Consider the following 25410-nt stretch of genomic DNA (forward strand, 5'->3'; position numbering starts at 1 on the left):
TATATAATAAGAGTTTAGGCATACACCGAGTAGATATTGTCTTTTTTGGGCTTTTTCTTTCGAGCTTTCTTGGAAGATTTTTAAAATGCATATCTCTGAGAGAGAGAGAAGTTTCTACACTTTTATAAAGAAATATTTTTTTTTTCCTTCTTTTAAGTGCAATACTTATTGAGTACGATTTTTTCACCAATTCAATCGACTTCAAACCGTTATCTTCATTGACCTTATAAATAGAGACACATTCTTATCATACAGACACTACATACACGATTTGCATAGCAAAATCTGGCTGACCCTTCTCATGAAATTTACAAAAAATATGATATGAAGGCCATGATAATAGGTAAACCTGCAGAAACTTCAATCCTTGAAGTAGAAGATGAGGAAGTTGAGGATATTGCCGTCGTGTTACCGGAAGAGATCGTCTTGTTCTTCCTGCTTGACAGTAAGAAACACGGGAAAGGCAAGAACATCAGGAACTGGAAATCAAAATCTATGAACTTGTAAATCAACGTCCTCCTCAATTCAAAAGTAAAGCCTTACCCAATAGTTGCATACAAGCAATTATCATAGCCTGCAAAGTCAACGTACAAATTCGAGTTAGGAACACTTGTTTTAACATTTTATCTCCACTTGTAACACGAAACAGAGATTAGAACACAAAACGAAGATTTCAATTATGTTAACCGTATAATGGAGGTATAACACTGAAGTATATGACGTATGCTCGGGAAATACGGTCGTGACTTACTTGGGTCCTTGTTAACTTTAACTCCATTCCCTCCAAATCCACAAGCAACATCAGTAGCTCCATTTTGCTGGAAATAGCTGTTAAATGCATAAGATGCATGGGAAACCAGAGTATCTGGTTCGAAACAAGGCTGGCTTGGCTGAATGGCTGTGCAATCGACATTACCCGAACCACAAGCCCAATCCAAGGCGTTTTGCAAGTCCATATCAGAAGCCTTGCTTGAAGCTATGCACCAGGCAGTTCTATTCGAGCTGGTACTATTAGCCTGTGTAGACATGTCTACCGCGCCCTTTCCCGTGAAGTCCAAGTTGTAGACACTGGTCTGGTCTGGATAGAACAATCCCCAGTTCCTTTCAGAATCCAACCCCGGCTTCCTGTTTTCATTGAACAAAGAGAAGATATATACATCTAGTTCCTCTCCAGGCCTTGCAGGTGTCCCTGTATTATTGATAACATGGCGGATAAGATTCGTGTTGTAAGTTTGAGCATTGTCGGGAGTCGCAGACGTCTCCTTTGGTGACCCTTTAGATGGCCAGCCTGTTTCAGTGACCATCACTCTAATTGTTCTAAAATTTAGAGCCATCAAAGCAAAATAAAGAGCATCAATCTGAGCATCAAACATGTTCGTGTAAAGCAGACCAGTGTTCGGATCAATAACTTCGGATGATGACTCGAAAAGAGCATAGTCCAGCGACACATTGCTGGGGGATTCTCTGTAAGCATAATAAGGATAGATATTGATCATAAAGGGAGACTGGTTGTCAGCAAGAAACTCCAACAAAGGTTTCAGGAAAAACGCATAGTTACTACTAAAAGCACCAGCCGAAGGAGGAAACGACCGAGACAAAACGCCGAGGGAATGAGTGCTAGAAACCTTTATCTTCTTGTGCAAACCAGCCTTTCTGAGACCAGTAAGTACATTTTTCATGGCAGGCACCACCAAGGCAGACACATTGTTGGGGCTCTCGGTGACCTCGGCACCGACCGTTATGTACGTTATTTTCGAAGCTGGGTAATAAGGAAGTATGCTGTTCTTCAGCCAAGAGTCTACATTAGACTGGAACTGAGCAAAAGACAGCAAATCTGAATTCGGAATCCCGATCATAAGTTCAACGCCAGTGTTGGCAAAGGCCTTGAGAACTTGAATGTTTGAATCATATATTCTAAGATATTTGATGTTATGAAGTTGGACCAGCTGAGCCACTTTATTAGGTGTTGGGAGGTCGTCTGCGTTCCTTCCATAGCAAACTCCAACTTTACTTCCCTGGCAATGGCCTGTAACCAAATTCATGAAATGTACAACGTTATTTCAAGTATATGAATAGAAAGAACGATGAATACAACAACCGAAAAACACGCATGATCATCAAGGAATAGAATAACAACGGTCCATAACCTATTGCCTACCAAAAGGGTTCAGGTCACAGCCCAAGCTCGCAATTAGCAGATATTGTCCTCTTTGGGCTTTCTCTCAAGGTTTTGAGCGTCTGTTACGTAGAGGTTTCCACACCCTCATAAAGAATGCTTCGTTCCCTTCTCCAACCGATGTGGGATCTCACAATTCACCCTTTTCGGGACCCAACGTTCTCGTTGGTACTTGTTCCTCTCTCCAATCGATGTAAGATTTCACAATCCACCCCTTTTCAAGGTCCAACATTCTCGTTGATACTTGTTCCTCTCTCCAATTGCCGTAGGATCTCACAATTCACCCCCTTGGGGCCCAGCGCCTCGCTGGCACACCGCCCGGTATCATTGAAAGATCCCACATCGATTGGAGAGAGGAACGAGTGCCAGCGAGAACGCTGGACACTAAAGGGGAGTGGATTGTGAGATCCTACATCGATTGGAGAGAGGAACGAGTACCAGCGAAGACGTTGGATCCCGAAGGAGGGTGGATTGTAAGATTCTACATCGGTTGGAGAGGGGACCAAAACTTTCTTTATAAGGGTGTGGAAACCTCTCCCGAACATACGCATTTTAAAAACCTTGAAGGTAAGCTCGAAAGGGAAAACCCAAAGAGAACGATATCTGCTAGTGGTGGGCTTATTAGAGTTCATTCCTCCGAAAACCATGATGCCGAAACACGAGTTGTCTAACAATGCACTTACAAGGAGCTCCAATCCTATTATCTATTCTATGATTTCTATCAATCCTAGCATACAGACATCTTCCTAAATAGCTCGAGTAAGAGTTAGTTTAGTTCAGTTGGATAGAGAAGACAATTCCTTTGAAGACAAAATCAAAAGCCAAAAACGACCATTTAATGCCAATTCCTAGATGGTCTCAAAACTGGATGTTGTTGGTCCTAGCAGTGACAACATGATATTCAAACGCTAACTAAGAAGTTCTAAATTGTGCACTTCTACGGAGAAACCCTCAAAACATTGGGCAATTCAAATTAGAGACAATGCGAATGAAAAGGAAGATCCAACAAGTAGAACCAAACAAAACCACTGCAAGTAAGGCAAAATGTGATCCCAAATCGAAGTGTTTTACGAAGAGGAAGAAACAGAGAGCTACAAACCCAAGAGTACGAGGAACAGCAAAATCCCAATAATGATGAGATTGAATCCAAGCCCTTTCCCCATTCTGCTTCTTCTCATCACTAGAAAGCTACACCCTCTTGGCCTCGCTCTTCCTCTGCCGCCGTTTGTGCAGATATATGGGAATGAGGGATTCTTGAAGGTTCTCGTTTAGAACACCAACGCCTTTGTGAGGACTACAGAGCTCCTCGATATTATGTTTTTTAAGGTTCAAAACAGAGCAAAATCAGCTGAATAATTGTACTGCCGTAGCCACTGAAGAGAGTGTCGAGCTCGGAAAGGGCGCGTCAGCATAAGAACCGGACGTCAGTGGAAATTATGAAAATTTGTTTTTTGTGAATTCTCGATTCCGGTGCCAAGCATGTCTGTTTCGCACTGATTATATATCTACCGCTACATTTCACTTCATGCCACTCAAAACGGTACCGTTTAATTTCTTTCTTTCTTTTTTCTTTTCTGAAAAATATTAAAAACTATTTTATCCGATAATTTGAGCATAATTTAATTAATTAAAATACATGGAACGGTGTGTATTTACCCATTAAAAAAATAAAGATTAAAAGAAATTTTATATGAAAATTTTTGGATTGGACGTTTATAATATGTTGGAAATATTAGATATAATTATATATATTATTCATTTGAATAAATGTAAGAGAAAAAGAAAATCACAAACGGAATGGATCAAAAGGCCCAACATCAGCCCAAGAAAACTGGGCCTCAGAAACAGAAATCCGCAAGTGAGATTGTCAGTGGGCCATGCGTATCAGCCCATTAGATTTAAATGGGCCTGATGGGCCAAAATTCTACGACAGAATGGATAAGAACAAAGATTGGGACAGCGGGGATAAGAAACACGGCATGATTGGGGGTGGCTGTTTGCAGTAACCATCGCCATTTCCATCGTGACTTGTGTCCTCCTGTCCCTTTATTTTATTTTAATTTTTTTTTTATAAATAATTTAAATTAATTAATTATTTACATTTTTCTTTAGTATTAATTAAGTAAAATATTTTGTTTCATTTTTATTTTGAGAGAATTCTCAATTAGAAAAAATTAAATATTCGAGACAAAGAATGTATTATTCGTTATTTTTTTAAACATTACGAAAAATTTATATCAACTATTTCAAAATATCTTACGAGTCTCTATTTGAAAATGTTCCAATTGTATTTCTTCAGTCTATCTTCCCTTTTTTACGATTCGACTCTTCTTCCTCTTTTCTAGGGTTTCTTCTGGTTAAAACGATCCGAAATTAAAAATTTATAGGTCAAATTAATATAATTTAACAATTTTACGAGTTAAAATTAATGGGCACGATTGCAATTATGTTTGGTGCAAGCAAAGAATCTTTTTAACTATTATCCTGTTCTTAAAAAGAGTTGTATTATTCTAAAAGGGTGGGCTGTTTTCTTCCTTTTAATCTTCTTTTTTACAAAATTTTAATCAATCCTTCCCCAATGGAAGCTTGATGATACATGAACATTATAATGTCATGCCTTTATGAAGCAAAAGTAACCTTAATGTTGACCAAAATTTTCAATTCTCAATATCATATATTATAAAAATATATATATATAGAGAGAGAGAGAGAGAGAATATAAAACATGGGAATTATTCAATGAGTTGTGGATATGTCTTCCAACTTTAGATCTTATCTCCTTTCCTAGTAATATGGGAAAAGGCAAAAAAAACTCAGCCCCATAAATTTTGATAATAAATTTATGAATATAAAAAGATGATAATTGATGATAAAGGGTTTTGGATAGAACAGCAAAAAAGAAAAAAAGGGAATATTATCCAAGCCTATCTCGTTATAAAACCAAAAAGAAATGATATAAATATAAACTATGGTTTCCACATATATATATATATAGGTTTTGGAGCATATAGGAGCAGTACAGTTACAAGATCTTGATTTTTTTTCAAAGTTTTATCAACAAAGAGTAAAAAAGATCGTTCCTTTTTGCTTTGATTCTCCATATATAGTTGCAAGAAACCATTTTTATCAATACCCATTTTGTTCTTCTTTGTCTTTTGGTTTTGGATTGATTATCCAATGGGAAAATTGCAAGAAAACCAGCAGCTTGGTGTTGATGGAGCTCAGAGTAATGGGTGTTGCAGATGGATCACGGAAGATTGTGAAGCTTCAATGGAGTCTTCAATGGAGCTCAGTTCTGTAAATTCTGAAGCATCTTCTTCTTCTTCTTCTTCTTCTTCTTCTTCTTCTTCTTCTTCTTCTTTGGATATGGTGGAAGATGCCATCTCTCCGGTTTCAAGTTCTTCATTTTCATCGTGTTCTTCAAATGGGCCTCTTTATGAGCTATCAGAGCTAATGGTTCATCTTCCTATGAAGTATGTTATGGGATGAATAAAACCCTTTTTACCATTACCTTTTGAATTTTGATTGAAATAATTGTCAATTATGGATGGCTAATGGGGTTTTCTTTGATTTTTATGGCTATTTTGCAGGAGAGGGTTGTCTAAATATTATGATGGTAAATCAGAGTCTTTTACGTCTCTAGCAAGTGTAGAAAGATTGGAAGATTTGGCTAAGAGGGTGTCTCCAATTACAAAAAAGTTCAAGTCTTGCAAGAGTTTTGATGGCCATAAATCCATTATTCCAAGGGCCACCATAGCCAAGAAAGCTTCAAGATCAAGAGGGAGAACTAGTTTGCTTTGTGGTTCTAGGTCTGCTATCCCTGTGAATGGCCACTGATTACTTTCCTTGCTCGAGTTCGATGAACGTGAGGTGGGAATCCAACATCGAGATAATTGGTGTCTTATCCATCGAATTAAGCTTGAATTCGTGCGTTCATTACTAACCCTAAGCCATAATTTCCCCTTCTTATTTTTCTAAGGAATTTTGTTTCAACCTTCAATTGTAGATCAATGATTTTGCAATACTTGAGAGCTTTAAGGTGCTAACCTGGATGACGGGTTGATTATTAAAGTTTTCTGGACGTTACTGCCATCTTCCAATCTTAATCGAAATCATTTAAACATATAGAAACAAAATCAATAGATTGATGCGACATAAAGATAAGAGCCACCCTAAAAGTACATATAAATTTAAGTTAAAGTTCAAAATATTAATTTGATTTGTCTTGTTTTAGGGTGATCAATAATGCTGTTTATCTGTTCGTCTTTGAATCTGAAAAATTACATTGGACAAAATAACTTAGTTTATACATAAAACAGTCCCAAAGATGACTAATAGAGGCAAAATTTCCCACTCCTAAGAACACTTGGATTTCGTTTATATCTGATTATGAGCAGCCTGGTTCAATATCTTAAGAACTACACGGGTGAAAAACTGGTAAATTTGAGAAACTAAAACAATATAATGTTCGGTATGAATTCTTCTATTCTTTTTTGCAACACTCTAATGTTGGCAAGGATGTGGCAAGAACATGTCAATTAGTGGAGGATAATGAAGTAACGCAAGTCGAAGGAGATAGAAGAGGATCTGGAAAGTGGCACTGTTTTGAGGTTATATTTTGTAGACAGGTACTATTCCGAGGAGATAGAAGCATTTCCTCATCACTGTGCCTGTAGCTTCACAAAGTAGGAGTCTGCTGGTTTCTTGGGGCGACCCAACGACCTGACAAATATTGATCAACATTAATGAAGTTTTAACTTGTTTGCGAGAAGACGTCCGCGGCATTGGGGCATCTTTTATTGGATGCATTTGGGACAAGGGTACAAATTAAGTGACCTTTTTCCAGCTCATAACCACAAGGATGGGAAAAGATGAAAAACGACTTCATGCAAATGGCATAACCAAACAAAATGATCGAGAAAAAGCAACTTTAAATTCTAGGTTATTGAAGGTAAATGTGTTGAAAACCAAGGCATGATTAGCTGCCACGACGCTATCAGCTGACAAGAGCTAGTGGTTTAGAGATTATCCAACATCAATTGGTGGGACAATGATATTATGCATAAAGAACGACTTTTGGTTTAAAGTAGGCTGTACCTGGCAGTTGGAGTAGAATTTTTTCGTAAATATTTCCGATAAGTTGTACAAGTATTCACACAACACATTCGGCAACAGATTGGTGCAAGCTTCCTCGACCACCTAAAGAAAAGGGAGGAAAAGTAATTATCACGAGGTACAGGCAAAGTTACCAAATATAAAATGGTTCAGACGCAGAGGCAAAGTTACCGAGTTAAAATGTATATTTTTGTTTTTACCTCGGAAAATTGTAACAAATGAAGCCCCAAAACACGCTCGTCCTCGTGCTCCAACACAATTGTTCCCGTCTATCAAAATAAAGTTGAAAAAAATTAAGAAACAAATGCAAAACTGCTGGTCTTGTCCAACTTGACTTGAGAAGAACTGGTTCTGGGGTTTAGAAGGAAACTTACTTTTTTTAACTCCTCTATGTCTTTACCAGATTTCCTGATGATTGAACAGATACGAGCATGGGCATACAGCAAATACACAGCAGTGTTGCCCTGGTCATCACAAAATTTAGGTGTGCAAGGAAAGTGGACTATGGAGCTTTTTCTTCAGAGGCAGTAGAGGTGAATGCTTAAAAAATTACATTTAGGTTGTTTCACTAGATTTTCTGTATATTATACTCCATGCCTAGAACCAGATGAGAAAGTGTACCTTATCATTGAGCATCTGATCGAAATTGAACGTATAGTTGGTCAACCTGTTGTTCTTGAGGTCAGCATATCTGTCGGGACAATACGGGAACATAAAGTCTTAATAAGCGTTTCTGAACATTTGAACGAAGAAACATGAAGCAGACAAATTCTTAAATAAGAAAAAGAAAACTTATTGACAAGAAGACACCTATAAAAGAAGGCACAGACAAAGAGGCCCAACCTGAGCCCTCATGGTTGGAAGATTACAGAACAGCTTTAAGTTACACCTAATGGAAAAGGCTTAATTCTTTGATAGGGAAGCCCAAGTTGAGTACACAGAAAGTCATAACCTCTCAGATATCCCCCAACAGATACAAGATCAATTTTTCATGTTATAGCGATGACCATTATGAGTGATACCAATTAATAGTACTCATTAAAGGTTTTCATTGAAAGGAACATCAAGGATAACCTCTAGGATTCATGCATTTGCCATAAAAAGGTATAGCCAGTAATGAAAATGGTAACTTACTTAACAGCACCATAACCAACAGCTTCAGCAATTTGTTCAAGTTCTGCTTCAGTCCATTCTGCAGCTTTCTCTAAAGAAGGTTATCAAAAATCAAATTACAAAGTAAAATATGTGGAATGTTGACAGTAAGTCTGTAAAAGTTTGATAAAGAAAAAATAAATCGAACTTATTCACTTCCACTAATCTAACAAGGTAAAGCAGCAAGCTGCACAATTTTTTTTCGATCAAATAAAATAGTCCTTAATAATCTTTATTATCATTACCCCTCTCAATAAGTGCAGCTTTACTGCGGCTCTTGGCTTCATCAAGCAAATCAACTAAACGAACCACTTCAGTATTTCGAGTACGAAAACGCTTGCCATCTTCACCAAGAACCAAACCAAAACCAACATGGGTTGCTTTAGGATGCTTATTATCCTCAAGTGGAAGCCAGCCAGCACGTTTACAAGCCTGAAAAAAATAGCAATAATTCCTTCCAATATAAGACAATAACTAATCCAGGAAATAATTGTTAGCAGTAGTTTGGTGGATATGTAATGATCAGGTCTACAGTAATTAATAATTTTTTTAGAGGAGAAACGAATTCATTGATGGATTTACAGTAGTTAATAATCATATGCACAAACAAAAGAGAGGAAGTGTAAGACAACAACCAATCCATTAAATGAAGACCAGCTACCAGGTCTGCAAATAACCATACATGCAACGAACATGGAAGGATATCAAATCATGTCAGAGCAGGAATTGCTCGAGACACGTACCCGGAAAACCATGTCAAAGTGCTGCTGCTGCCCAATATCAGTGACATATATAATCCATTCAGCTTTTTCTTCATTAAGGCGATACCTGTTTGGTGCAAGAAAATATGATCAATCAGAATGATTCAGCTCCACAAGATTTTGAGAATCATGCAATCGATCACAGGGAATCCAAATATGCACAATGTTGATGGGTCATAACTGATTATAAAGTTTAACGACTGAGTCAACCTTCAAGTTATTCATAGCCAGTGACAGTGAATAGTTCCATTAAAAAACAAGATGAGCTAGAGGAAAACTGACCAGATGGCTGCAAGATCAGTTGAAGCATAATTGAAACCACCATCACTCTTGACAACAATTAGAGGAATATTTATTCCATCAATAAAGATTACACGAGCACCCTGACTTTCTTCCACCAAGCCCTTATCAGTCAGTTCTTTTATGACATTAGGAATGTATGGGTTGTAAAAGCTCTCTCCCTGACAGAGATGAAAAGACCTTGACCAAATGAGAACTGAGAATAAGCCGTCGGCAGTATTTCAGATCAATATTAAAATCAAAAGTGGCAGACTCATGACTCTGCAAGTTAAGATCCATACATAGCAGATAATATCAATAGAACAGAAGATCTTCAACCTGTCAAAGAAGCTGATGCTGTTTGATAGTTGATGTCATGCCATTAACTGTAAATTAACTATTCCAACTAATAAATATGGTGGTAAACACTAATAAACCTTAAGCCAGGAAAACAATCTAACTTGGACATGACAGTAAAAGGAAGATTTTCTTAATCCCAACAGAAACAAGTAGCGGAAGGACACAAGGAAAACAAGCAGAACACGAGTAAAATGTTATAGGAGGATAAACAAAAACAAGTATCACGTATAATGTATAAAAGAAAAGCCAAAATGCACCTTCTCCTCTAATTGAACTCCAAGTCGTTCGTACACCCTATTAAATTCATTCCTGCTGATTTCACATATTTGTGCCCAAGCCTTGCGATATTTAGCTTCACCACCCTGGAAAAAAAAGATTATGATCATTTCAATAGAAATTAGCTATGAGAAACTTCCAAATAATTGATATGCCCTATCATTCTCTTGCAGGAATATTAAATCATAAACAAGCTGCAAAAAAACTAAACAATAAGTTTATGGGTAAACTACTCGACCTTTTGGCTAAGAGACTAAGATCAAGTGGAGTCTACTTATAGCTCTTTCAACATATAAAACTCACTTTCAATAATGAAACTTGGATCCTTAAAATTAAAATTTCAATCTAATTGCAGATGCTAAGGCGAGTTGCATAAAATATGAAATTTCCATCCAAGGCTGATTGGGACAAGTGATCTAAGTAAAAGAGATTTTGGAGAATGAACTCAAATCCCATGGTGGCCAACTAATATAGAATAAAGTCCTACATGTTTTCTAACCATGAAATATAGTAGGGATAGGCGATTATTCGAAGAGATTAATTAAGATGTGTGTAAGCATGCACAAACACTCATGGATAAAATAATGATAATAAATAGATAAATAAGCTCCTTCTTAACTGTCGCTTCCATTACTTTTTTTCTATGAGAAACCATGGTTTCATTGAAAGAAAAAAAAGGAAAGAAAACGAGACAAAAGGTCCACGGCCTTAAAATAATAATAAATAAATAAACATGCCAGGGAGCCGGGCTTCTAACTACTCAAAAATGGACTCTAATCTCTAGTAATAAGAGCGAATGAGTTATTGCAAAATTCCTTCAAAACCAACACACAAACGGAAGCTCTAAGGTGAACTCCAAACTTTATTTTGTTACTTTATTATTTATTTTTCATGTTTATATGAAGTAGAAGTACTTATGAATAAAAAAACATGCAAATATTAGAAAAAACATTTTAGCATACAATACATGTCATCATGTAGAAAAATTAGCAGGCCAAAATAAAATTAACAAGTGTAAATGACAATTGAAAAGAAGTTTCAAAACAGTTTTTTTAGTATGAAGATCTAGGGTCCAAAATAATAAATAAGCATTTAATAAGGTTGTGAAACATGTGTATTTGGCCACAGTAAAAATCACCTGAAGAAGAACCACTGCCTGTTGTGCCTTCTCCTTAAATGCAGGATCACTATCAAACCTCTGCTTTGACGCCTTATAGAATGTCTATATAATCAAAATTCCAAATAACAGTTTGTCAGTACTACTTGATACGGCAGACGGGCATTAATAACTTCTCCATATTCATTTTCGGCCTTTATTGCAAGTAAGAATTCACAGAACACATTTGCATCACATAAAAGAGTGAAGTCCTCTATATCTTTAACAGTAGAAAGTCCATTATGTAAGACCAAAAACACCGAACTTCTTGACCTTATTAAAGTTACTTTTGTTAATATACTATAAAAGGTAAACATGTCAATAACGAAATAAGATTCTGAAGTTTCTCTCCTACCTGCAGATCTCCAATAGCTGTTTCAGTAACTTCTTCCCAGTTGGGAAATCTTTCAAAAAGGAATTCGATCAACATACCAAACTGCAAACAAGAAGCAAAAAATGAATATCTGTTGATACATTTCGTTTCTGTAGTTAAAAGAGTAAAACCCCAGGCCAAAATCAACATTTCCAAAATGAATGAAATAAACAAGTTTGAAGCCATTTAAAAATGAATGAAATAGTATGCATTGGAGAACCTAGATATTCACAACGTTTTATACTTATTGACAATCAAGACTGCCTATTTTGAAGCGAATCTGGATATGGCAGAAAAGGAATGGGGCAAAAGCGGCAAACTAGAAACTAAATTCAGTTTTCATTTACACTTTGAAAGAGTAACAAAGGCAGTTCATGAAAAGCCATTTGTCTATTGCGAAGGAAAACACCATGAATAAACATTAAATCCTTGAATAAAGAAGCTGTGTTAAGGCACTGACAAATATAAAGTTATACCTGTGTTCCCCAGTCACCAACATGGTTTCTCCGAAGAACATCAACGTTTGAAAATTCAAGCATCCTGGCTAGAGTGTCTCCAATGATCGTAGATCTTAAGTGGCCAACATGCATTTCTTTTGCTATATTAGGCGAGGAGAAATCAACTACTGCTCTTTTAATTGGAAGCCGCGGTGACCAAGTTTCAATACCATCAATTAGCATTTTTTGTATGCTCTGTAGCAGGCAATGCATATTAAGCATACATACACGTAGAAGTATTGATTATAATGAACTTTTTTTGTAGACCGTGGAGGATTAGTAACTAAATTAGGAAAGAAAAAACAGCGAACACGTTCTTATAATTGATATGAGTTATTCCAACTAAAATTTTCAAGAAAATGATATTACCTTAGCAATCCAATTTTTGGATATTAGAACATTCACGAAACCGGGGCCTGCCACAGAACATGATTCTATGATTTCAGATGGAGGAAGATTTTTCATAATGGCCTAGAAATCAAGAGTGCAGTTCCGTCAGATACTCAAATAATCAAAAATGATCCTAAAGATCCAACATGAAAGGAGACCATCATGGGAAAAAAAACGCAAAAAATTAAACCGTAATACCTGTCCAACGGAAGGAGGGCCTTTGAACTGACTTCCTTTTCCTTTTATTTTAGACCAAAGGCCCATAGCATTATTGCTTCGCCAAATAAGAAACCACATCTTAGCAACAGTAATCTAATTTACTATAGTATACACTAAGGTATTAGTAATTCGCATAGCATACCACTGATAGTCGCCAAATTTTCCAGCACAAGCAGCAACCAAAGGCTCAACATCCATCTCCTCAGGGACCGTCGCTCTAAGGGATACGTCGAATATTTTAGCTAATTGTCGCTTCATATTACCGACGTTTTCTTCCTCCTGCGCCAAACCGCCATCATTTAGTCTCAGTTAAACTCAATCCGTGAAGGTGAATGCATCCTAACAGAAGTAAATTATGTAATATATATGCTCCAAATAACTTACAGTTGCCATTGTGGAAACCGATTGTGTCGTCTTCGTAGCAGAAATGAGTCGCCTAGACGCCACCCGGAGTAAGTCTGACTAGTTTCAGATTAAGAACAAGAATTAGTACAAGTAAGAAGACGAAAACACGTAGGAATCGAAATTGAACTTGTAAACCATCATCATAGACGCAAATCAATAGCAACAAAAACAAAAAAAAAAAACAGGTTCGCAATCAAAATCAACGCAAAACCAAGTGCAGTCGGAGCATTTTCTTCTTCGAAAATGACTGAAATAACAAGTTGTATAAGCAACAATAGAAGTGCAAAATCCAAGAGGTTACCAGCAGCAGGAATGCAAGAGGGAGGAGAAATGTGAGAAAATCGATTGAAAGAGAGCAATGGAGAAGGCGGAGCCGGCGATAGGAAGGGAGCGAACATTGTTTTTGAATTTATATATAATCCCTCACGCTATCCAACGTTTCTAATTCAACTGTTCTATGTTCTGCTCTTTAGGGCTCTTCTCTCTTTTTATTATTTATTATTTATTATTATTATTATTATTATTATTCTCTCCAAAATCCATTTGTACGATGGAGCAATCTCGGAATCTAGAGCCCAATCCCAGTTCAATCTTTTACTTTAGCGGCGGGAGGAGGGGGGCTCCAACGATTTTTTCTTTTCTCCATTAAATTTAATTATTATTTTTTGTATCTATTTATTTCAAATTTAATTTCAATACAACTAAAATATCTATTTATTTATTTTTAAACCGTTTATCAATAAAATAAATACATGTATAGATATATATATTATAAACAAAAATATATTTCTTTAAATTAACAATAAATTTCAATTAATTACATATCAAATCAAATTAATTATAAATTTTTTATTTATTTGAATTCAATAAAATCTAAATTTTGTTAACACCTAATTTTTTTTTTAAGCATGGAAAGTTTGAAAAAATGAATAATTAAATATAAAATAAAATTTTATATTTTAATTAGATTTAAACTAAAATTTGTGTTTAATTAGATTTAATTTTCATTTTTTTGTTAGCAGATATATCCAAGATGAATGTATTATAAGTAAAATAAATTTTAGGAAGGGTGAATATTTAATGGATTCATCACAAATAAAATAATTTTTAAATTTTTTTAAAGATAAAAAATATTAATACTACTCTTAAAATTTTAACTAGATATAAAATAATTAAATAATTGATGTGAAAATAATTAAATATAAAATAAAATTTTATATTTTAATTAGATTAAAATTAAAATTTGTGTTTAATTAGATTTAATTTTCATTTTTTTGTTAGCAGATATATCCAAGATGAATGTATTATAAGTAAAATAAATTTTAGGAAGGGTGAATATTTAATGGATTCATCACAAATAAAATAATTTTTAAATTTTTTTAAAGATAAAAAATATTAATACTACTCTTAAAATTTTAACTAGATATAAAATAATTAAATAATTGATGTGAAAATAATTAAATATAAAATAAAATTTTATATTTTAATTAGATTAAAATTAAAATTTGTGTTTAATTAGATTTAATTTTCATTTTATTTTGTTAGTAGGTTTATCCAATGGATGAATGTATTATAAGTAAAATAAATTTTACGGGTGAATATTTAATGATTTATTTTCACATTAACACTACAAAATATATATATATATATATATTAATTAATTAAGGTTACTTATAAAATTTTATACATATTTTTATTAATATATATTTTTTAAACCCTTTAAACATATTTTTAAGATAAAATACTAAATTTCTTTTTTAAATTCAAGATTATTTTTTTTGTTTTCCAATCAAATTATTTTCCCAAGATCATTAAACAAATTTGAAGGAATGTTTTTGTGTTCTATAAATAGAACACAAAAACAATTGATGCTTCTTAAATAAATTCTTCTCATAGTTTCAATGGAACATCTGGGCACTCCACGTTTAACCACGAGCATCTTATCAGTCCAAGTTAGAGCTTCCCCTCCCGACCTTCAACAACCACTTCCCCCTCAAACCCTTCAACAAATCAGCCTCAAATTCCGTGTCGAAGTCAAATGCCGTCACATACAAGTAGCCAATAACAACACCGTAATTTCCTTCACTGCCCATAGATACCGACGCCTTCCTTTCCCAATCTGCCACCTTCCTCTCGCCCTTGTCGAACGCGACCACATCCCTGCGTTGCAAAATCGATTGTCGGTGCACTTCGCTGATTATAGCGAGCTCGTTGATCCTACGAAGGTAGCGGATGAGATCATACGGAAGTGGATTGAAATTCGAGAGAGGGAAGATTTGAATGCGTTTGGGAGAGTTTTTCGTCTGACTGTTACGCTGAAAGTTTGGAATGTTGGGATGTTTTACGATCGACGAGTGGAAGATGAAGTAATGAGTTGTGATCGGAGTCGTGGTATCGAGATGATATTGATGAGGGTGAGATTTGAAGAGATTGAAAGCGATGATGTTTGTGTGATTTGTTTGGAGGAGTTGAAGAGGAGGAAGAAATCGTTGGTGGGAATGCCTTGTTTTCATGTTTTTCATCGGAATTGCATTGTCAAGTGGTTGGCAGATACCAATTCCTGTCCCGTTTGTAGATTTCAAATGTCGAGGGCTCGTAGGCCCTAGAGAAGGATCTACGTACTTTGTTCGAGAGGAGGATTGTTGGGAGGGGTCCCACATTAACTTATTAAGAGGTTGATCATGGGTTTACAAATAAATTTTTATTTAATGAGGCATTTTGGGGGAAACTCGAAACACAGCGATGAAAGCTTAAGAGTAGACAATATCATACCATTGTGGAGGTATTCCTAACAATTAATTTAGGGATATACTAAGATATATTTATTATTGATATACTTTAAAATATGGTATAGTCTTCGATTTAAATGAAAAAAAAAAAAAAAAAAAAAGAATATTGGAGAGAACGATGACAACAATTGTATCAAAGACAAACTTAAGGAGAGTAGATAGAGCCTAAGGCCATAACCTCAGAAGTCGAGGTTTTGATATGAATTTCGACATGTAGTTCTGGAGTTAAAGCTGTCTATATAAAAGATGAAAACATGTCAAATTTGGTGTCAATTGAACACCTGATGGATGCTCCACGAGGCCATTTGATTACTTCAAACAAAAAAATCAAATATGCCTAAAAATGAACCATAGGGAGCATGATATCAGCTCTCAACTACCACTAGGCCATATAGCCTAAGTGAACTTCTCATATACGTGTGTCACAACGAGGGCAAGCACGAGTGTCTTAAACATCTTCCTTTAAAATGAGTTTTTCCAGGACAATGTCGAATGACACGAGTGTGCCAATATTGCACTCCAACCCATATGTCGAATGTTGCTCTATGCATTCGCTATTTGGTATGATATCTTTAAATGACTCGGCATAAACACGAACACCCAAATGGCAATCTTATCTCTTGAACTTTTTTTATTCCTAAAACTCTTAGCTTTTCTGAGTTCCCATCCCATTTGAGTCAAAATGCTCTGTCCCATCCCACCACTTACAACTCCATTTTGAGGTTCCTTTACAGCATAGAGGTTCTTTTTTGCACTGCCCTCTTTCTCTCTCTCACTATCTCATGCGACTTGCAATCCACCATAATGTTCGGTTCTATTGTCTTTTAACGCGCCTGCTCGATAAAAAATGAAATATAAAGAACATGTGAGTGAAGATAAAACACACTGAAAGAATCTTTGTTATATGAATAGTTTTCACCTTCATAAGTCGTTTGAGATATGTAAAGTGATGTGAATAAGTACTAAAGCTACGTGTCGAACACGGATTCTAAGTCTATCGCACTTTTTTGTGCTAGTTTCTTAATTTTAGTTCCAATGCTTGGTAGCCTAGTTGGGAAAACCAAGCAGATGCACTAACATTTTGGACAAATCTGATCTGACTGATATGGAGATTGTAAAATCTTATTTGTTTTAGTTTCTCTAGAACAAGAGAAACCCATTATTCTATAGTATCCACACTATCTCTCTAGGTCACATGAGGCTCAAACTTTGTGATAGAAAATCGAGAATATCTTGTTATATTATATAGTCCACCGCGAGTAGATATTGTCCACTTGGACTCGTTACGTATAGCCGTCAGCCTCATGGTTTTAAAACGTGCCTACTAGAGATAGGTTTTCACACCCTTATAAAAAATGTTTCGTTTCCTCTCTAACCGATGTGAGATCTCACAATCCACCCTTCTGGGGGCACAACATCCTCAATAGCATACCGTCCAGTGTTTGGCTCTGATATCATTTGTAACAACGAAAGTTCACCACTAGCAGATTGCCAGCCTTCTCGCTGTTCCGCGAAGGGGGTAGACATGAGGCGGTGTGCCAGTAAATACGCTGAGCCCCAAAGAGAGGTGGATTTGGGGGTGGTCCCACATCGATTGGAGAAAAGGAAAAGTGCCAGCGAGGACGCTAGACCCCGAAGGGGGTGGATTGTGATAGTCTCACATTGGTTGGGGAGGATAAAAGAACACTCTTTATAAGGGTGTGGAAACCTTCCGTTAGCAAACGCGTTTTAAAGCCTTGAGGGGAAGCCCGAGAGGGGAAGCCCGAAAGGGAAAGCCCAAAGAGAACAATATCCGCTAGGGATGAATCTGGGCCGTTACAAGCAGATATTGTTCGCTTTGACCCGTTATATATCGTGAAAGGCTTTCACATTTTCACACCTTATAAGTAATGTTTCGTTCCCTCCTTCAACCAATGTGTGATCTCACAATCTCACAAACCGTGTTAAACCAAATCCCTCCTTCAACGTGTAGGAAAGGTGATGCATATGCACCGCACCGCACCTTCCGACTACCTTATTACAACTCTACCTTTAACATCTCCCTCCATGGGGTTAGATGGTCAACTACCATAGCAAAACAGGTCACCAGCAAGAGCAAGCAAGAGCAAGGTTGTTGTATGTGAAAGAATGAGAGACAGAAGGACAGAGCAAAAGATTCACGGGCAGCTCCAAACAAACCACAGGGGGTGTTGAATTTCTCGGGTACTCTTTTAACTTTCTCTACCTCTCTCTCTCTCTCTCTCTCTCTCTCTCTCTCTCTCTCTTCCAACATTTTTATATCCCAAAACTGCAACCTGTCGTCTGTTTGTGGCTTGGATTCAATCCGCACCCGTGAACTCTAACTCATTCATTCTCGTTCATTCTCTAATTACGACTCCCCTTTCCACCTAATCCCATTAAGCTGTATATAAACGGAAGCCCATTCCACTCCGTTACCAATTCCATTTCGTCCCTTCAAATCATGTCGAGACTTCAGCGGCCTCCTCCTCCTCCTCCTCTTCTTGTTCTTGTTCTTTTGCTGAGCCAGAGTCTCACCCTAACGCACTGCCATACCAAGGGGCTCAAACCCAAGAGCTCGCCCAAGACCGTTCTTCCCGAGAATTCGACCACAACCCAATTCTCAGAGCAGCAATTTATGAAATGGGTCAAATTTGTCGGCAGTCTCCGACACTCTGTTTTCAGAACGGCGAAGAACAACCTTTTTCCTTCTTATACTCTCCATGTGGCTAAGAATCCGGCTGTCGGGGACTTCACGTCGATCCAAGACGCCGTCGATTCCCTCCCTTCAATCAATTTGGTCAGAGTCGTCATCAAGGTTCATGAAGGTGTATACACGTGAGTACAAATCTTATTAAGAGTGCTCTGTTTTTTGTTTGGTTTCTTCTCTTGTCCTTTTCTCATTGCTGTAAGAACATTATTTGTGAATGTGGATTCAATTCAACAGAGAGAAGGTGAACATACCCCCGTTGAAATCATTCATAACAATCCAAGGAGCAGGGGCTGACAAAACGATTGTTCAATGGGGAGACACCGCACAAACACCAGGCCCAAAGGGGCAGCCAATGGGGACTTACAACTCCGCAACATTCGCAGTAAATTCCCCTTATTTCATAGCCAAAAACATCACATTCAAGGTAAACAAACTCCCAAAAAAACCCCACATTCAAAATCGTTTCTTTCTTTTAAATCAAAACAAACTTGTGTATGAAACAGAACACCACCCCTGTTCCAGCACCAGGGGCAATCGGGAAGCAGGCAGTGGCGTTCAGAATCTCGGCGGACACAGCAGCATTCTACGGCTGTAGATTCTTGGGAGCTCAAGACACACTATACGACCATTTGGGTCGGCATTATTACAAGGATTGTTACATAGAAGGGTCGGTGGACTTCATATTCGGAAACGGGCTGTCTCTGTTCGAGGGATGTCACGTGCACGCAATAGCACAGAACGCAGGAGCGTTGACAGCGCAGGGGAGAAGCAGCCTGCTGGAGGACACAGGGTTCTCGTTCGTAAACTGTAAGGTCACGGGGTCTGGAGCGCTATACTTAGGGAGGGCATGGGGGCCCTTCTCTAGGGTCGTCTTCGCTTACACCTATATGGACAACATTATTCTCCCCAAAGGCTGGTACAACTGGGGCGATCCCAGCCGCGAAATGTACCCTTTCTCCTCCCCTCTCTCCTTGCATTTCATTTCATTTCATTAATTCATTCATACTCTCAAATTCAGCTTAAAATTGAACAAATTCGAAGCACAAAACATAAGTCCAAAACAGAGCAGGAGAAAGCCGTAAGCTAAGCAGCAGCGGCGGCGGCGGCGGCGGCGGCAGAGGCAGAGGCTGTCGTTTTCCTCCAACGTGGAATGCACTAAAAGACCAAAACTTTTTAATATTTATAGTAGCTGAGAGACCACCGCCCCACCAACATCGCCGCCGCCGCCACCCTCTGAGAGTGGAGGGTTTGGGCGGTGGCATTTCCCCATTTAACCGTCCATGATCTGTGACAGAGCATGCGCATGTAAGGAGATTTTGGTAATTTAGTAATGAGTTTGTTTAATGTTGTTGTAGGACGGTGTTTTATGGGCAATACAAATGTACAGGCGAAGGAGCTAGCTTTGCCGGCAGAGTTTCATGGTCGAGAGAGCTCACTGATGAAGAAGCCAAGCCCTTCATTTCCCTTACCTTCATTGATGGCTCTGAATGGATCAAAATATAATTTATTATTATTATTATACACATTTTAATTATTACTCATTAAACCATATAATTCAAATATAATACGGGTTTAGCCTGTAATCTCTTGTATTTAATCAATAATAATATCATTTTTTTTCTCTTTTAACCATAAAATTAGTTGAAAATTACAATGATTGCCATTCCATCTAGAAAAATAAATTATTAAAATAAAACATAAAGAAATGGGTCGGGTCTGACTTGGTTGGTGAGAGCATGTGATTGTCGAAGGGCAAAAAGGGAAAATTTGAGGCACTCAGATATTCCATAAGTTTCAAACAACTCTTAGTCTATGATAATATTATTAAAATATGACAATTTTTTTTTTTTTTTTTTATTTAGGGTAGAAAATGTATTATTTTTTAAGTTTAAAATATTATTTTATTATTTTTGAGGTTTTAAGGTACGATTAGTTAGTTGTCATCGTATAAAGTTACAAGCTTTCATCTAGTAATAAGATTTTAGATATTATAATAAAAGTGGTAAATTATGCTTTTTACCGCTTGTTCCTATACAACAATACATTTCTTGTGTTTAAATTGCATGCTAGATTTATTCAAGTAATTTTGACAAAGTTATCTAATGTATAAGGTAAGTCTGAAAAAAAATTTAGATTCATTTCGTTTTTTAAATTATTGGATAATTTAGATATGTTAGACGAACACAACTCTCTACGATGATATGATATTGTCCACTTTGAGCATAAGCTCTCATGGGTTAGATTTGGGGGAGAGAGTATTCTTTGATTATAAACCAATGATCCATTCTTAAATTAGTCGATGTAGTACTTTCATCATCCAACCCCTCCACTCGAACAAAGTACGTCGGGCTTCCTCAAAAGGCCTTATACCAATGGAGAGAGTATTATTTGTTTATAAACTCATGATTATTCTCTAAATTAGTCGGAACTTTCATCATCCAACAAGATATAAAAATATGTTACCAAATCAAGAAATTTACCGACATGAATTTGAATTAATTTGACAATGAGATGTAAATAAATTTTTAACAGCCAGATAATGAAAATAATTGTATATTTTAATTTGAAAAAAAAAAAATATGGTTTTATTTGAGACTGACAATTCTGATTTGTTCTCTCAGCACCACCCTCTTGGAACACATCCAAATTTTACAATTTTACTTCCATAATTATTTTTTTTACCTTTTTTAACTTACTTCCTAAATTAGCTGAAACTCATCTACAAGTATCTTTTTCTCGAACAAGTATACTATAGACCTATTGAGACTTAGGAAACTCTTAAACAACTTCCCCTTAATGGAAGCTCCACTTCTTTTTCTGGACCACTCGAACAAAGTACACTCTTTTATTCACAAATGTCATACCAAACTCGTAAACATACCGAAGAACATTTCTCGCCCTTCCGAAACTCATGTCGAACCTATCTTAGATTATCACCATAAGCTAACATTACCTCAAATTTAAGAAAAAACCAGGAATTTGAAATCTTCCCTTTCTTCACGCCTTACGAAATATTCAAACCTATAACTCGAACCGTGTGGCTTGTCTTGTCTTGTCCTGTGGCTGTCCTGTCCTAAATACCTTTTTTCTTTCAAAAATATGTTTTTTTTTTTTTTTTTCTTGGGGTTTGTTTGGTTTAGTCTCAATCTAAACCCTAATCATTGTTAAACCTACCCCCAAGTTTTTGAATCTCTGATCTGATTTGACTCTCCACTTTTGCCATATTCCTCTGTTTTGCAGAACCCACTGATTAAAATGTTAATTTAAGCTTAAATATAAACAAGACCGGCGTTGGAGGAATCTGAAGAACAGGAAGAATCTAATCAAGCATTGATTTGATGATGTAGATTACAATTCTAAGGTACTCGGAATAATTTGGAATGATTGTTCATGTTTTTCTCTGCAAGTTGTTGAATTCCGATGGCCGGTCGAGTTTGCTCATCACTGCGTTCTTGAAATTAATGGCGTCTTGAACTTGGGAGCATGATCTCTGCATTCGAACCCCACTAAGGCTGCTTCTTGATTCCATTAATTCGTTCAATGAAACTCTTTTCTTCGTTCCCGGCTCTGGCCTCTGTTTTGGAGCACTCTGAGACCTTAATTTCGCTTTAAACGATTGAGTGTTCGCCATGTAATTTGGGAAATTCAAGTACCCTCTGAAGAAATTATCGCCGCACATACTCTTCGCCGGCGTCGGAGGACCACCATTGGAACCACCACAGCTGACAAATCGTGGAGTACTCTGCGCCGTCGAGATTAAACGGCATTCCTCAGCCACAAAACCCCAATCGGAATCGTGGAAATTCCGACCATCTGGGATCTGCAAACGCGATGGAGTCCGACAAGGGAGTGGAGACGACAATGGTTGGTTAAATGGGTCGTCACCCAATTCCGACAACGACGTGTTCGTTCGACGAGACATGGATTTGGGTCGGCTGGTATCCATTTCCACGATTTTGGGGCTTTCTTCCAGCGTTGTAAATATCATGTTGTCTAATGAAGCAGAGAGCCGTCTGCTATGAACTGAAGCTGTGTGTTCGCTCTTCGTATCGTCAAATCTCTCCTGAAAAACCCATTCAATTTCACCACTCATAAACAAATGACAAATTTTAAATAAGGTTTTGGGTGTTCACCGTGTTCTTGCGGGCTCGGATTTCAAGTCTGCGAGTTCTCTGAGACCGAACGGTGGCTTGAGCTCTGATTAAAGCTTGCATACTGAGAAGAGTAGCTGTCGCTTGTTTACGAACAAAATATCCCCTAACAACCGCCTGTAATTTCACCAGTCCTTTCAGTGCTCTCAGTGCTTTCCTCGCCTAATTTCACCCAATTATTAAAACAAATCCTCTGTTCTTAAAACCACTAAAAAAAAACAGAGGAAACAGAGTCACTCACCAGATACCCTCTGAAGCAAGTTTGAATCTTTACAGAGGCCCATCTTTCCCGGCCGCCGCCAAACATAGTACCTCTACCATGGCTAGTCAAGCGGACTACAGCCACCGCAGCTTGTGCTGCAGCAACCGCCGCGTCGGCTGCTGCAGCAGTGGCTGCAGCCACTGCTATTGCATGCTTGCTCTGTTCTTTATCTGTTTCAGAGTAGAAGGATTTCAACCACGCCGCCTCTGCCGCTGATAAATACGGCGGTGTTGTGGCGGGATTATTGCAGAGATCGTTGTCGGCGGCGGAATTGGAAGTGGGTTTTGTTTGGTTGGAATTTTCTTTGTCTCTCTTAATCCCAAAGAAGTTCTTGAACCATCTTGTCGCCCTCCCCATTTCTCTCTGGAACAGAGGAAGAGAGAAGAAAGGGGGGAAAGGAGAAGATAAGATGAAGAAGAAGAAGATGAAGTGAAGAACAGAGGAAACTGGAGTTGTGTGAGGGATGAGATTGTTTGAACGTTATAAGATAGATATCCTTATCGATGCCAGATTCGAAGGGGACGGGGGGTAACGTTTCTCGGAAAAAAGCTATATTTTTTTTCTTTTTCAAAAAAATTAAATATAGTTTATATTATACGACTCTCCACACTGGTATGATTTCAAGAGAGTATTTTTTTATTATAAACTTAGGGCTTCCCAAAAGACCGTCAACTTTTAGTCATTTTTTACTACGACTTCGAGTTCGAGGAGGCTAGACTCCTTTTAAGCCTCCTCTTCTTTTTGAGTCCTTTGTTCGACATTTGAGGATTTACCAATCTATTGGCACAAGTTTTAGGGCATGACTCTAATACCATGTTAGATGAATACGACTATTGGCACAAGTTTTAAGGCATGACTCTGATACCATGTTAGATGAATACGACTCTCCACAATGGTATGGTATTGTCCACTTTGAGCATAAGCTCTTATGACTTTGCTTTCGGCTTCCCAAAAGGCCTTATACAAATGGAGAGAGTATTATTTAATTATAAATCCATGATCATTCCCTAAGCGACTTTCATCATCCAACAAGTGACTCTAGCAATTTTAGAATTTCATAAATTATAATTAAATCTCATAAACTTTAAATATTTTTAAATTTAGAGTAAGGTTATAACCTATTTTTGAATTGATCCGGTTAACTCAACCAAAAAAAGGTCAACATGTAAATAAAACAACATTTTTTTTTATTTTCAAAGCATTAAACTCCTCCCAAATTGAAAAAAAAATTCTAATCTAATTTAATTTTTATGATTTGGATTGACTAATTAAAATTAGTCTTTGTAACGACCCAGATCCACCGCTAGAAGATATTGTCCTTTTTGGGCTTTCCCTTTCGGGCTTCCTCTCAAGGCTTTAAAATGCGTCTGCTAGGAGAAGGTTTCCACACCCTTATAAATGGTGGTTTGTTCTCCTCCCCAACCAATGTGGGACATCACAATCCACCCCCCTTCGGGGCCCAGCGTCCTCGCTGGCACTCTTTCCTTCCTCCAATCAATGTGGAACCGCCCCCAAATCCACCCCCTATGGGGTCCAGCGTCCTTACTGGCACACCGCCTCGTGTCTACCCCCCTTCGGGGAACAACGAGAAGGCTGACACATCGTCCGGTGTCTGGCTCTGATACCATTTGTAACGACCCAGATCCACCGCTAGCAGATATTGTCCTCTTTGGGCGGATTATGGAGTCATATGAACACGAGAGACCAAAAAAAAAAAAAAATTATTTGATATATTTATAATAAAAATAATAATTATTACTTGGTTTAAAAGCAAAAGAAGAAAAGATTGTATGAGCGAAAATATGTGTGTACTTTATGGAGCGACGTGCCGGTGGTGAAGGAAAAATACAAGGCAACGCCTGAGAGAATTGTCGTCTTCTGAATTACCTCCATTTTTTTCCTTTTTTAAATATTACAATTTTTACTTTTTTTTTAAGATTAAAAAAAAAAAAAAACATTACATGTGTTTAATTTTATATTTAAGATAATTGTTGTCAACTTGTTCTTATTTAAAAAAATAAAAAAGGAAATATTAATAAAATACATAATTATTTTTTAAGGTTATTTTTAAAATGGATAAATGTTGGAAATGCTCTGTGTTCTCATTGGTATGTTTCACGGGAAACTATGATGTTTGGTTTGGGGTATTGTATTGATTGAGCTGCATTGGGAACATCATTAATTTTTAAAAATATAATTATTGTTATTATTTATTATTTTTTTATGACGCAATTTTCTTCCTCTTTTACCGTACCCATATTATTGGTCAATGTTTTCACACATTGTTTCATAATTCCCTTCTTTTTCTATCCTTTCTAGCCTCAATTTCATACTTACTA

At 37.0% G+C, this 25410-nt stretch overlaps 6 protein-coding genes across 9 annotated transcripts; 3 read left to right on the forward strand and 3 right to left on the reverse strand.

Annotated features, from left to right (window-relative positions):
- Positions 1-188: 188 nt before the first annotated feature.
- Positions 189-3651, reverse strand: LOC111780714 (glucan endo-1,3-beta-glucosidase 13-like). The gene is made up of 4 exons (XM_023661191.1): positions 3276-3651; positions 752-2026; positions 544-574; positions 189-435 (listed from the first exon to the last, which is right to left on the reverse strand). Exons 1-4 carry the CDS (start codon positions 3352-3354, stop codon positions 309-311), a joined length of 1512 nt encoding a protein of 503 aa, XP_023516959.1. The 5' UTR covers positions 3355-3651; the 3' UTR covers positions 189-308.
- A 1505-nt stretch (positions 3652-5156) lies between these two features.
- Positions 5157-6268, forward strand: LOC111780039 (uncharacterized protein DDB_G0271670-like). Its single transcript, XM_023660299.1, has 2 exons — positions 5157-5649; positions 5767-6268. Exons 1-2 carry the CDS (start codon positions 5354-5356, stop codon positions 6011-6013), a joined length of 543 nt encoding a protein of 180 aa, XP_023516067.1. The 5' UTR covers positions 5157-5353; the 3' UTR covers positions 6014-6268.
- Positions 6269-6522: 254 nt separating this feature from the next.
- LOC111780038 (arginine--tRNA ligase, chloroplastic/mitochondrial-like) lies at positions 6523-13619 on the reverse strand. Of its 2 annotated transcripts, none has more exons than XM_023660297.1 (18): positions 13461-13619; positions 13139-13212; positions 12897-13033; positions 12734-12809; positions 12515-12616; positions 12125-12340; positions 11631-11711; positions 11258-11341; positions 10101-10205; positions 9487-9665; positions 9187-9271; positions 8689-8875; positions 8426-8495; positions 7913-7982; positions 7666-7755; positions 7492-7560; positions 7274-7375; positions 6523-6898 (listed from the first exon to the last, which is right to left on the reverse strand). In XM_023660297.1, exons 1-18 carry the CDS (start codon positions 13555-13557, stop codon positions 6788-6790), a joined length of 1935 nt encoding a protein of 644 aa, XP_023516065.1. In that variant the 5' UTR covers positions 13558-13619; the 3' UTR covers positions 6523-6787. The 2 variants fall into 2 exon arrangements, with proteins under 2 accessions (XP_023516065.1, XP_023516066.1); XM_023660298.1 differs by having other exon boundaries at positions 13139-13216; positions 13461-13591.
- Positions 13620-15060: 1441 nt separating this feature from the next.
- LOC111780041 (E3 ubiquitin-protein ligase RNF165-like) lies at positions 15061-15820 on the forward strand. Its single transcript, XM_023660302.1, has one exon. The coding sequence runs from the start codon at positions 15061-15063 to the stop codon at positions 15763-15765; it is 705 nt and encodes a 234-aa protein (XP_023516070.1). The 3' UTR covers positions 15766-15820.
- A 2447-nt stretch (positions 15821-18267) lies between these two features.
- LOC111780040 (probable pectinesterase 53) lies at positions 18268-20282 on the forward strand. Of its 3 annotated transcripts, XR_002812791.1 has the most exons (5): positions 18268-18783; positions 18893-19082; positions 19162-19604; positions 19677-19963; positions 20046-20136. XR_002812791.1 is itself a non-coding variant. In XM_023660301.1 (4 exons), the coding sequence occupies exons 1-4, from the start codon at positions 18410-18412 to the stop codon at positions 19738-19740; spliced, it is 1071 nt and encodes a 356-aa protein (XP_023516069.1). In that variant the 5' UTR covers positions 18268-18409; the 3' UTR covers positions 19741-20104. The 3 variants fall into 3 exon arrangements, 2 of the variants coding, with proteins under 2 accessions (XP_023516069.1, XP_023516068.1); XM_023660301.1 differs by having other exon boundaries at positions 19677-20104; XM_023660300.1 differs by lacking the exon at positions 19677-19963 and having other exon boundaries at positions 18269-18783; positions 20014-20282.
- A 1667-nt stretch (positions 20283-21949) lies between these two features.
- Positions 21950-23576, reverse strand: LOC111779677 (protein IQ-DOMAIN 14-like). Its single transcript, XM_023659785.1, has 3 exons — positions 23051-23576; positions 22792-22971; positions 21950-22721 (listed from the first exon to the last, which is right to left on the reverse strand). Exons 1-3 carry the CDS (start codon positions 23426-23428, stop codon positions 22047-22049), a joined length of 1233 nt encoding a protein of 410 aa, XP_023515553.1. The 5' UTR covers positions 23429-23576; the 3' UTR covers positions 21950-22046.
- Positions 23577-25410: the final 1834 nt, after the last annotated feature.

This window comes from Cucurbita pepo, chromosome LG18 (genome assembly GCF_002806865.2).
Source record: "Cucurbita pepo subsp. pepo cultivar mu-cu-16 chromosome LG18, ASM280686v2, whole genome shotgun sequence".
NCBI classification, from domain to species: Eukaryota; Viridiplantae; Streptophyta; class Magnoliopsida; order Cucurbitales; family Cucurbitaceae; genus Cucurbita; species Cucurbita pepo.

Excerpts from the sequence above, each read along its gene's own strand:
- LOC111780714 (XM_023661191.1), bottom strand. The coding sequence starts at position 3,354 with ATGAGAAGAAGCAGAATGGGGAAAGGGCTTGGATTCAATCTCATCATT. Across the intron at positions 575-751 it reads TAAAGTTAACAAGGACCCAA|GCTATGATAATTGCTTGTAT; the intron begins GTAAGTCACGAC and ends TTGACTTTGCAG. Across the intron at positions 436-543 it reads TGCTTGTATGCAACTATTGG|GAAGAACAAGACGATCTCTT; the intron begins GTAAGGCTTTAC and ends ACTGTCAAGCAG.
- LOC111780039 (XM_023660299.1), top strand. The coding sequence starts at position 5,354 with ATGGGAAAATTGCAAGAAAACCAGCAGCTTGGTGTTGATGGAGCTCAG. Across the intron at positions 5,650-5,766 it reads ATGGTTCATCTTCCTATGAA|GAGAGGGTTGTCTAAATATT; the intron begins GTATGTTATGGG and ends GCTATTTTGCAG.
- LOC111780038 (XM_023660297.1), bottom strand. The coding sequence starts at position 13,557 with ATGTTCGCTCCCTTCCTATCGCCGGCTCCGCCTTCTCCATTGCTCTCT. Across the intron at positions 12,341-12,514 it reads CCAAAAATTGGATTGCTAAG|AGCATACAAAAAATGCTAAT; the intron begins GTAATATCATTT and ends TGCCTGCTACAG. Across the intron at positions 7,561-7,665 it reads ACATAGAGGAGTTAAAAAAA|ACGGGAACAATTGTGTTGGA; the intron begins GTAAGTTTCCTT and ends TTATTTTGATAG.
- LOC111780041 (XM_023660302.1), top strand. The coding sequence starts at position 15,061 with ATGGAACATCTGGGCACTCCACGTTTAACCACGAGCATCTTATCAGTC.
- LOC111780040 (XM_023660300.1), top strand. The coding sequence starts at position 18,410 with ATGTCGAGACTTCAGCGGCCTCCTCCTCCTCCTCCTCTTCTTGTTCTT. Across the intron at positions 18,784-18,892 it reads GTTCATGAAGGTGTATACAC|AGAGAAGGTGAACATACCCC; the intron begins GTGAGTACAAAT and ends TCAATTCAACAG. Across the intron at positions 19,083-19,161 it reads CCAAAAACATCACATTCAAG|AACACCACCCCTGTTCCAGC; the intron begins GTAAACAAACTC and ends TGTATGAAACAG.
- LOC111779677 (XM_023659785.1), bottom strand. The coding sequence starts at position 23,428 with ATGGGGAGGGCGACAAGATGGTTCAAGAACTTCTTTGGGATTAAGAGA. Across the intron at positions 22,972-23,050 it reads CTTGCTTCAGAGGGTATCTG|GCGAGGAAAGCACTGAGAGC; the intron begins GTGAGTGACTCT and ends GGGTGAAATTAG. Across the intron at positions 22,722-22,791 it reads TCCGAGCCCGCAAGAACACG|GAGAGATTTGACGATACGAA; the intron begins GTGAACACCCAA and ends TGGGTTTTTCAG.